At 38.8% G+C, this 12,281-nt stretch overlaps 1 protein-coding gene across 1 annotated transcript in view; it reads right to left on the bottom strand.

Annotated features, from left to right (window-relative positions):
* LOC109566754 (phosphatidylinositol 3,4,5-trisphosphate 3-phosphatase TPTE2-like) overlaps positions 1–12,281 on the bottom strand; it is a 61,839-nt gene that overhangs the window by 22,185 nt on the left and 27,373 nt on the right. Inside the window, exons 14-19 of the mRNA XM_070800155.1 lie at positions 11,945–12,044; positions 11,737–11,800; positions 10,908–10,972; positions 1,225–1,285; positions 209–290; positions 15–103 (exon numbers count right to left, since the gene is read on the bottom strand). Coding sequence (XP_070656256.1) covers positions 15–103; positions 209–290; positions 1,225–1,285; positions 10,908–10,972; positions 11,737–11,800; positions 11,945–12,044 — 461 coding nt within the window. The remainder of the gene's footprint in view (positions 1–14; positions 104–208; positions 291–1,224; positions 1,286–10,907; positions 10,973–11,736; positions 11,801–11,944; positions 12,045–12,281) is intronic.

Raw genomic sequence — 12,281 nt, 5'->3', positions numbered from 1 at the left:
AAGAACGTTTTTACCTTTGCCTCCCTTACAGTGAACCACTATGATATTGTCCTTGTCTTGAGCCATCCACTCTTTCACTTCCATGGAGAACGCCAGCATCTCACTGATTTCAAACGAAATATTTTGGGTTCAATTAAAATACTTCCAAAGAAAACCAAGCCCCATGTATTTGACCCTCTTCTGTTAGTCAATTTGGCGTCAAACATACCTCAGAGAGGGGACGTTGTGATCATCAATCAAGTATCGATGGACCCTATGATGGAAGTACTTAGGATCATAAGCTCTTTCACCTGAAATAAATGATGCATAGTCATATCACTAACTGTAATTACCATAGCAATGAGCAAGGTGTGAATAAGTTATACTTTTTAGAGACTCCTTATCTACTTTTAAAAAGAACTTTCTGACTGGCTCCTGCTGCTCCAAAAGGGTCTCAGAAACATAAGTATAGTAGTGCTTTCTCCATCTTGAGTAACATAAGCCCAAATTATTTGGTTTGCTTTACTTTTAATTTTCTTTTTAAAAGCACCTTTTTATTTTGTATTGTGGTATAGCCAATTAACAATCCTCTGATAGTTTCAGGTGAATAGGGAAGGGACTCAGCCATACATACACATGTATCCATTCTCCCCCAAACTCCCCTCTATCCAGGCTGCTGTATAATGTTGAGCAGAGTTCCATGTTCTATATAGGTCCTTCTTACTTGTAATTTTCTAGCAGGCTACTCATTACTTTATCATAGGGTTACACAGAGCAGAAGCAAATGTGGCCACCAGAATAAACATTTGCCTCCTGAAAAATATCCATTTACTATATAGGAAGAGGCGAAACTGGGATATAATGTTTTCTACAAGAATTTGGATTTATTTTTTCCATGCAGGGCCCTGGTCTCCTCATATCTCATCCCTAGTGGGTTAGAGCATGCATTTGTTGAATTGTCTTCCAAACACAAGCTGGCAGGAAAAACAGAAAAACTTTCCTAAACCACAAGAGCTGACTCTTTCTAAAATGTCCCTGCCTCCAGTCTCCTGCCTCCCTCACAGGGTACGTTGTGCTGTTGAGCTTTCTTTTCCTACCAAATAGGGCCAGCATAAGATGGAGATTTTTTAAATTCACTTCCTACCACCAAATACTTATGATTAAATGAAATGTAAAAACTAAATCATCTTGCACGCAGTGACCTATTTTCTATCATAGGAGCAAAACATGGAGTCATGTACATACTGCAGAGATTGTAAACTTGATAGTGGTTTGGGTGCTTGGTATCCAGGAACCGCACAACTTCCTAAAAAAGATGGACACACATCTTATATATGCCCATGGTGCACCAACATAAACCCTTCCCTACCACTAACCTAGAGTGATTATTACCTTTTATTCACTTGTCCCTCACTTAGCACCTTTCAGGGAAGATTCAATGAATAAAATGCATTCCAAGTTATACCTAAACCCTTTGTGAGTTTTCAAATAGCCCACAAAGTTGTACTTTTATACTCACATTAGCCTTTACTATAAATACACATTGTTTAAAGCTACCAGATAAGGACATTAGATGGTTAATGAGCTTTAAGGAATTGTAATTTGTTCTAAACTTTGTAAGTAAGTGAAGTCACTCAGTAGTGTCTGACTCTTCGCAACCCCGTGGACTGTAGCCCACCAGGCTCCTCCGTCCATGGGATTCTCCAGGCAAGAGTACTAGAGTGGGGTGCCATTTCCTTCTCCAGAGGATCTTCCCGACCCAGGGATCAAACCTGCATTGCAGGCAGATGCTTTAACCTCCGAGCCACCAGGTACGCCTAAACTTTGTACGGAACCACAAAAGATCCTAAAAAGCCAATTGTCAGGAAGAAGAACAAAGCTAGAGAGCTTTATTGCTCGCTGATTTTATCATGCTTCCCGATTTTAGACTATTAATACAAAGTTGTAGTCATCAGAACAGTGTGGTACTGGCACAAAAACAGACAATAGATCAGTGGAACAGATGAGGGCCCAGAAATAAATCCACACATATATGGATAACTATGCAACTTAAAAACAAAGAAAACCAATTAAAAATGGGTAGAGGATCTTCTCTAGGGGGTCTTCCTGAACCAGGGATCAAACCGGCATCATCTCTTAAGTCTCGTGCATTGGCAGGTGGTTCTTTACCACTAGCACCACCTGGGAAGCCCCATATGGATGATTAACTTTTGATAAAGGAGCAAAGAATATACAGAGAGGATGGTCTCTTTAACATACAGTGCTGAGAAAACTAGACAGCCACATGCAGCCATTATCTCACATTACACACAAAAAGTAACTCAAAAAGGATTAAAGACTTGAATGTAAGATGCGAAAACATAAAATTCCTAGAAGAACACATGGCTGGTAACTTCACTGACATTGGTCTTAGCAATGTTTTTGTGGATCTGACCCCAAAGGCAAGGGAAACGAGCCAATATAAACAAATGGGGCTACGTCAAACGAAAAAACCCCTGTGCAGTGATGGAGACTATTATCAAAACAAAAAGGCGACCTAACTGAATGGGTGAAGACATCTGCAATTCACATACCCAGTAAAGGGTTAATATACAAAATTTAAGAACTATACAATTTAAAAATAAACAAAATCTATAAGCAATACATGCTGGAGAGGGTGTGGAGAAAAGGGAACCCTCTTACACTGTTGGTGGGAATGCAAACTAGTACAGCCACTATGGAGAACAGCATGGAGATTCCTTAAAAAACTGGAAATAGAACTGCCTTATGACCCAGCAATCCCACTGCTGGGCATACACACCGAGGAAACCAGAATTGAAAGAGACACGTGTACCCCAATGTTCATCGCAGCACTGTTTGTAATAGCCAGGACATGGAAGCAACCTAGATGTCCATCAGCAGATGAATGGATAAGAAAACTGTGGTGCATATACAGAATGGAGTATTACTCAGCCATTAAAAAGAATACATTTGAATCAGTTCTAATGAGGTGGATGAAACTGGAGCTGATTATACAGGGTGAAGTAAGCCAGAAAGAAAAACACCAATGCAGTATACTAACACATATATATGGAATTTAGAAAGATGGTAACAATAACCCTGTATGCGCGACAGCAAAAGAGGCACAGGTGTGTAGAACAGTCTTTTGGACTCTGTGGGAGAGAGCGAGGGTGGGATGATTTGGGAGAATGGAATTGAAACATGTATATTATCATATGTGAAATGAATCACCAGTCCAGGTTCGATGCATGATACAGGATGCTCGGGGCTGGTGCACTGGGATGACCCAGAGGGATGGGATGGGGAGGGAGGTGGGAGGGGGGTTCAGGATGAGGAACACATGTACATCCGTGGCAGATTCATGTCAAGGTATGGCAAAACCAATACAACACTGTAAAAAAAAAAAAAAATAAAGTCAGTTAAGTGAAAAAAAAAATAAAAGGAAAAAAAAAATAAAACAATAAAAAATGGGTAGAGGATCTGAACAGTTTTCCAAAGAAGATATACAGATGACCATCAAGCACATGAAAAAATGTTCAACATCACTAATCCATAGGAAAATGCACATCAAGATATAACCTAACACCTGTTAGAATAGCTATTATCAAAAATAAGAAATAAAAAAATGTTAAGAGAGGATGTAGAGAAAAGGGAATCCTTCAACACTATTGGTAGGACTGTAAACTGAAGTAACTTCTATGGAAAAAAGCATAGAGATTCCCCCCAAAATTAAGACTAGAACTACCGTATGATCCCAGCTATTCTATTTATGGGTATATACCCAAAGAACACAAAAAACACTAATTCCAAAAGATACATGCCCCATTCACTGCAGCATTATTAACAATAACCAAGATATGGAAACAACAAAAATGTCCATCGATGGATGAATAAAGATGTGATACACACAAGCACATGTGTACACACACACACACACACACACTCCTATTCAATCATAAATGAAGTCCATCATTTGCTGCAACATGGATGGGCCCTGCAAGCATTATGCTAAGTGAAATTGTCAGGCAGAGAAAGACAAACGGCGTATGATTACATTCATATGTGAAATCTAAAAAAATAAAGTGAACAAACAAAAGAGAACGAAACCAAGCACAGATACAGAGAACAGATTACCTGGTTACCAGAGGGGAAGGGGTTTGGGGTGTGCCTGAAATAAGTAACGAGGGTCAACTGTTACGGCGATAGATAGCAACTAGACTTGTGGCAGTGATCACTTTGTAGTGTATACAGATGTTGAATTATAATGTTGTACTCCTGAAACTTATTAGAAAGAGAGAGAGAGAAGAGAAAGAATAGGAGTGGAACAGAGGGAGGGAGGAAGTAGTAAGGGTTTGCCTGAGAGCACAGTCAGCAAACGTTTTGACCAACTTATAGCATGATGAAGACAAAAACCACAGTGATTGACATCTGGATCAAAGGATTCCTCAGTAAGCCGTATAGAAAATAAACTTCCAAATGAAGATGGTCTGGAAGCTGAGGGGCATGAGGTTAAAAAAATACTCAAGTATGACAAAGAAAACGATGTCAGAGATGGCCAAGCAACTTCTAGGGACATGTTATGGCAGAAGAAACAGAAGAACCAGCTTCATCTAAGAATAAAGACAAAGAGGATGAAGAGGAAGAGAGTCTTTAACAACAGAAAAAAAAAATATCAAGAAAAAGAATCTGATGATCCCTTAACTATAAATGAGCGTCAGACCCCGCAGAAGCTCACCGGCTGTGATGGACCGTGCAGAAGCGTGGCCAAGAGGAGCTACCCCTCGCCCAAGGTCAGGGGTGTAACCGCGCAGCCGCAGCCGAGAGGAGCTACCTCATGTCCGACATCAGGGGCAGCGGCCAAGAGGAGCTACCCCACACCTGAGGTCAGGGGCGGCACCCGAGAGGAGCAACCCCACGTCCAAGGAGCGGCGGCTGCACGGGCGCAGGAGGGCCGAGAGGAGCTACTCCACGTTCAAGGTCAGGAGGGGCGGCCGTGAGGAGATACCCCTCATCCAAGGTAAGGAGCAGCAGCTGCGCTTTGCTGGAGCAGCCATGAAGAGATGACCCACGTCCAAGGTAAGAGAAACCCAAGAGGACTGGAAAAGGTCAGTTTTCATTCCAATGCCAAAGAAAGGCAATGCCAAAGAATGCTCAAACTACCACATAATTGCACTCATCTCACACGCTAGTAATACTCAAAATTCTCCAAGCCAGACTTCAGCAATACGTGAACAGTGAACTTTCAAATGTTCAAGCTAGTTTTAGAAAAGGCAGAGGAACCAGAAATCAAATTGCCAACATCCGCTGGATCATTGAAAAAGCAAGAGAGTTCCAGAAAAACATCTATTTCTGCTTTATTGACTATGCCAAAGCCTTTGGCTGTGTGGATCACAATAAACTGTGGAAAATTCTGAAAGAGATGGGCATACCAGACCACCTGACCTGCCTCTTGAGAAACCTATATGCAGGTCAGGAAGCAACAGTTAGAACTGGATATGGAATAAGACACTGGTTACAAATAGGAAAAGGAGTATGTCAAGGCTGTATATTGTCACCCTACTTATTTAACTTCTATGCAGAGTACATCATGAGAAACACTGGGCTGGAAGAAGCACAAGCTGGAATCAAGATTGCCAGGAAAAATATCAATAACCTCAGATATGAAGATGACACAACCCTTATGGCAGAAAGTGAAGAGGAACTAAAAAGCCTCTTGATGAAAGTGAAAGAGGGGAGTGAAAAAGTTGGCTTAAAGCTCAACAGTCAGAAAACTAAGATTATGGCATCCGGTCCCATCACTCCATGGGAAACAGATGGAGAAACAGTGGAAACAGTGTCAGACTTTATTTTTTGGGGCTCCAAAATCACTGCAGATGGTGATTGCAGCCATGAAATTGAAAGACACTTACTCCTTGGAAGGAAAGTTATGACCAACCTAGACAGCATATTCAAAAGCAGAGACATTACTTTGCCAACAAAGGTCCGTCTAGTGAAGGCTATGGTTTTTCCAGTGGTCATGTATGGATGTGAGAGTTGGACTGTGAAGAAAGTTGAGTGCCAAAGACTTGATGCTTTTGAACTGTGGTGTTGCAGGAGACTCTTGAGAGTTCCTTGGACTGCAAGGAGATCCAACCAGTCCATTCTGAAGGAGATCAATCCTGAGTGTTCATTGGAAGGACTGATGTTGAAGCTGAAACTCCAATCCTTTGGCCACCTCATGCAAAGAGTTGACTCATTAGAAAAGACCCTGATGCTGGGAGGGATTGGGGGCAGGAGAAGGGGACAACAGAGGATGAGATGGCTGGATGGCATCACCGACTTGATGCACATGAGTTTGAGTAAACTCCAGGAGTTGGTGATGAACAGGGAGGCCTGGCGTGCTGCGATTCATGGGGTCTCGAAGAGTTGGACACGACTGAGCAACTGAACTGAACTAACTATAAATGAAGAGACTTCTGTGGAAAATAATCAATAGAAGAATCTCCTCTGTCTCAGGATGAGAAAGACTTAGATTCTGCAGATAGTGAAAATAGAGGCCCTGCAAGTAGGATTCCAACTGTCATGAAATAGAAGAACTAGGAGGATCCAAAACCAGCAGAACTGGAGAGGTTCTCTCAGAATCATCCACAGGAAATCATTGTAAAGTCACAGAAGTCACTGATGAACCGAAGGAACAAGACTCTTTAGAGTCTTGCAGTAGTTCACACTGAGTTCTAGTTTTACAGTCTTTGAAATTTTTATGTAAACAAATGGAGTTTTAGTTTTACAAGAAAAGGAGGTCATAAAGTACTTCATGGGATAAATTCTGAAAGAGTTATTCATGTAGAAAACTATGAATATCAGCTTTACTGGGTCCTGTTTACTAAATACTTTTTGGAAGGTGGGAAAGGATCTGGTTAAATCAGCGACTCATTTTTAGATTTTTTTAAGTTTAGAATTAAAGTGTTTAACTGGAAAGTAATAATTACAGTCCTTAATTCTTTTGGAGAGTATTGTGTTCAGATAATACGTATCCAAAAAAGCTTCCAGTCTTCTTCTGACAGCTCTGGCAGTTTTTATATTTTGGTCATAGTTACCATATAGTCACAGTTACCATTTGAGTTAAAGTGCTTCATGGTAGTTATATACAGTTTTTATCTATAAATATAAATTACATATATGTTCATCTCTTATAGAAACACAAAAATAAAACATTTTCTCCCTTAGAATAATATATGTATATTATGTGTGGAAAAGTATAAGTGTTAGCTGTTCAGTCATGTCCAACTCTTTGGGACCTCATGGACTACAGCCTGCCAGACTCCTCTGTCCATGGAATTCTCCAGGCAAGAATACTGGAATGGATTGTCATGCCCTTCTCTCCAGGGAATCTTCCTGAACTGGGGATCAAACCCAGGTCTCCTGCATTGCAGGCAGATTCTTTACCATTTGAACCACCAGGGAAGCCCATATTTACGTGTAACATATTATATGTTATATATATATGTACGATCATGCATATTATATAAAATAAATATGATATATATAGTATATAACAGAACATTGCAAAGAAATAATATGTATAATTATTTTATTAATAATTTTGTGATTATATAATATATAAATTATAAATTTGTATATACTGATAGTATTACATATAATATATTCAGAATATATGTATATTTGTATATTATATAAATGACATAATTATGTCATGTAATATAAAAACTATTATGTTTTATAATTTTATATTATATAGTATACATAATAAATCATATGTAAATATACATATATTATAATAAAGGGGGAACTGTTATATTTTTCTGTTTCTATAAGAGTTGAAATGTATACTATATATGTAGTAAATATTTATAGATGGAATATTAATGTTACATAAAACTGATATGCATTTATATATGATATATAATTATATACTATATAACATGATATATATTTAATATATTAATTTTATATATCATGTTAACATATATTTAGGAGATCCAACCAGTCCATCCTAAAGGAGATCAGTCCTGAGTGTTCATTGGAAGGACTGATGCTGAAGCTGAAACTCCAATACTTTGGCCACCTGATGCAAAGAACTCACTCATTGGAAAACACCCTGATTTTGAGAAAGACTGAAGGCGGGAGGAGAAGGGGATGAGAGAGGATGAGATGCTTGGATGTCTTCACTGACTCAATGGACATGAGTTTGAGTAAACTCTGGGAGTTGGTGATGGACAGGGAGGCCTGGCGTGCTGCAGTCCATGAGGTTGCAAAGAGTTGGACACGACTGAGCACCCGAACTGAACTGAATATATACTATAATGTATATTTTATTTAAATAGATACTATTTTAAGATAAATATTTTAATATATCAGTATATAATTAAATATACAACTGTATATTATCTAATTTATTATATACAGTATATATAATATATATTATATATAATTTACACACATTATTCTGAGGGGGAAATGCTGTATTTTCTGTTTCTATAAGATACCACGCTGAAGCTTAAACTCCAATACTTTCGCCACCTGATGCAAAGAGTTGACTCGTTGGAAAAGACGCTGATGCTAGCAAAGATTGAAGGCAGGAGGAGAAGGGGATGACAGAGAACTAGATGGTTGGATGGCATCACCGACTCAATGGACATGAGTTTGAGCAAGCTCCGGGAGTTGGTGATGGACAGGGAGGTCTAGTGTGCCGCCGTCCATGGGGTCACAAAGAGTCAGACATGACTGAGCAACTGAGTTGAACTGATAAGATATGAATTGGATACTTTTTCTAGTTGGTAACAAAGGAGTCACATTTTTCAAGACAGATTCTCCTCTAAGTAATTTAAAATCTGATCCTTGTTAATGCTTGGAAACCTTAAGCCTGTTGAAATTATGAAGTTAAACACATTCTGAGAGATCTATTCAAACTAAAATTCTTTTTGCACACTTTTGTGGTGAGAAAAAGACTTCATTATTTGTAAGAAAATGTGCTTTACCTTAGAAATAGTGTTCAAACATTAGCTTACTGTTTTGCAGAAGGAATATGCTTATGAAGCTGACACAAGATTGTCTCAGACGAACTGGGCAGTTTAGTTTTTGCTTGCTTTTCTGCACATTTGTAAATATTATACATTTCTTTCTAACATATTCCAGAGTATGCAAATATTGATGTATGAAACACAGGTATACAGGAAAAATTAATAAATTACTTTAATGATGGACTCAACCTAAATGACTGAATATCATATTCACAGATTTAAAGTCATGAGATGTGTACAAATGGCTGCCAAATTTATAGCTGCTTCTTCAGATGCACCTCTTGGTATTTAGAATTTTTAATTTTCTGAATTTTTAGAATGTGATGTGTTGGCTGCTTTTGTGAAGCAATGTATAATTGTATAATTTCTGTAAGTAAACTGAATGCTTGGGCTTCCAATCAATATTCCAGAAGCAATAAATATTAATGTTATGCTATTTAGAAAGAACTGTACTTTATATAATTATATGTACAACTATTATATTACTGTACCCACAATAATACTGGACAAATCTCACAGAATTTATTGTAAGCATAAAAAGCTACAGTATATGATTTCATTTATGTGAAATTTAAAAAAAAAGTAGAACTAATCTGTTGTGACAGAAGTGAGAACAGTAATTACCTCCAGTATGTCAGGGTATTGACTGAAAAAGAGCAACAAGTGTTCCACATTTTGATAGGGGTGTTGGTTACATGCATATATACCTATATATAATTTTAATCAAGATACACATTTAAGGCAAGTGCAATTTACAATATTTGTTTGCCTCAAAGTATAATAACATACCCACATGTATATAGGTACACTGATACATAGACATACACACATTTACATACATAATTACATTTTACTGAGATATAACAAATGGATATACAGTAATGTATACACATGCACAGGGCTTCCCAGGTGGCTCAGAGGGTAAAGAATCTGCCTGCAGCACAGGAGACACAGGTTCAGTCCCTGGGTCAAGAAGATCCCCTGGAGGAAGGCATGGCAACCCACTCTAGTATTCTTGTCTGGAGAATCCCAAGGACAGAGGAGCCCAATGGGCTATACTCCATGGGGTTGCAAAGAGTTGGACACGACTGAAGCAACTGAGCATGCGCGCATACACATCCACACACATATGAAAACTTCTTAAACAATTACTTTTAACTAGAATTTCATAGTAAACATCATTTGATGTTTGAACTTATTTAACCTATAGAACCTGAAGCAGTATGTATCCACTGTAATTTAGGATCTCAACCTAAGAACAGATATTTTTAAAGAATTCTCCATCTTTCCCTCTATGACAGACCATGAAAAATGGCCACAATTCCCCACAGATACAACAGAGATGGTATCTGTTGTCTGTCTGAATCTGAACTGGGTTTGTAGTTGGCTCGTCTGATAGAATAAGGTAGAAGCCACATTACACTAGTTTGGTGCCTGGGCCTTTGGAGGTTCAGCATTCTTTGGCTGGATAATAACGAGGTCCTTGCCACTGCTTTATGCGAACAAGCCTGAGCTAACCTGTTGGAGAATGAGAATCACATGGAGCTTCCGGGCATGCCATCTTAGACTAGCCAGTCCTCAGATGCCCAGGTGCTGCCCACAGATGCGTAAGTTAGCTCCGCCAAGATTAGTGAAGCCAATTCCTGATTGGCAGAGCCAGCCAGTTAAGCCCAACTCACATTTACCAACCACATTATCACGAGCTGTTTGCTATTGGAAGTCACTGAAGTTTTGGGGCAATTCATAACACAGCAAAAGCTAACAGATAACAACCCATGATAATTTTTTTTTTATCTGAAAGAGTACATTTTCAGGAGAGTACTGCTGTCTCTGGGCCAAGGTTATCTTATGACTCCAGAGTCTGTGTTTGCTGAGAAATGTGAGCTTCTGTTAGATAAAAACCTTTACCTTAATGGGATTCCTGTAGAAAGACTGCTTTCCAGAAGATGGGAATGACATGGCAATAATACGCTCTGGAAGTCAAAACAGTCACTATTACAAATCTTATAGATGTGAAGCAACACATGAGAACTCAATTTACATGTAATCAGACTCCTTCTCCATAGAAAAGAATTTTCAGGATTGAGAATGACCAAAGAAAAAGCTAACTAACCCTCAGCATAATCAGCATAACATATGAAAGTATTCACTATTTTGATCATTACACTTAATGTTCCCAAGACTCAAATGGTTCAAGACTTAAGCAACAGATTTGTCTGTTCAAATGGTTGAAGAATTAAGCAATAACTTTAGTCTGGAGCACCCTCTGTGGTCGGAATTGGTTTCTTAAACACCAAAGGAAAATGAGAGATCTGGGCTCCAACAACGTTAGGAACTCCTGGGATGTTTTCCAGTGTTCCCTTGACTCAGAAACCTGAGACCCAAAAGCAATGACCTCATCCTAGGGTTCCAGCAAGAGAAGAGGTTTCTCTGAAAACCTCAAGACCAAGGATAACTCCTAAAACTTAATAAGTTCTAAACCAAACAAATGACTTCAGCTGAAAACCCATGCAACTTTCATACTATAACCAAGTAGCCCTGATTTGAGATGAAAATTGAGATTTTTCCATTGTCAGGGTTACACTCCAAGTATGTCACTACCATAGTGGCAGAAGTCTTTATGGACAAAGAATGCTTTGCAAGAACACGGCTTAGGGCAAAAACTAAACATATAATTACTCACACACACGAAAAATGTGGTGTTAATATAGGCAATCAACAGATAAACTTCACAAACCAGTAACATAAGTGAGGTCTAAGTCAAATCCATCCTTCTTGTACCGCCGTTTGTTTCCTGAAACCTAAGAGTTTATAACAGTCATTCACTTGTAATACATAAACCAACATTAAAAAAAAGAACAATATATAGATATCTAAAACCTTAGACAGTAGTCCCCAAAATACAAACATTTTTTCTGAAAAGTAAGCATATTTCGCCCACTTACCATCCTTCTGGTTAGCATTTCAAGATGTCTTTTTTGATAAGCCAGATGAAAAACTCTTATCAGAATGACAAGTCTTACAGGTCGTAAAACAATTCTCAACCTAACAATAAATTTAAAAGATTCAGTTTTGCTTTAGAAACAGAGGATTTTGTCAATATAGACTAAGTCTAGAGCAGCAGCTCTTAACCAAGGGCAATTTTGCATACGCCCTCCACCCCATCCCAGCTTCCCTCCTGCCCACCCAAGGCATATTCGGCAATGTTCAGAGACATTTCTAGTTGTCACAACAGCCTGTGGGTGGGGAGGTGGGGGGTGTTGCTACTTGCATCTAGTGGGT

The sequence above is a fragment of the Bos indicus genome, chromosome 12 (genome assembly GCF_029378745.1).
Source record: "Bos indicus isolate NIAB-ARS_2022 breed Sahiwal x Tharparkar chromosome 12, NIAB-ARS_B.indTharparkar_mat_pri_1.0, whole genome shotgun sequence".
NCBI classification, from domain to species: Eukaryota; Metazoa; Chordata; class Mammalia; order Artiodactyla; family Bovidae; genus Bos; species Bos indicus.
Note: the sequence above shows the minus strand (reverse complement) of the source record. Positions and strands in the feature narration are given on the sequence as shown.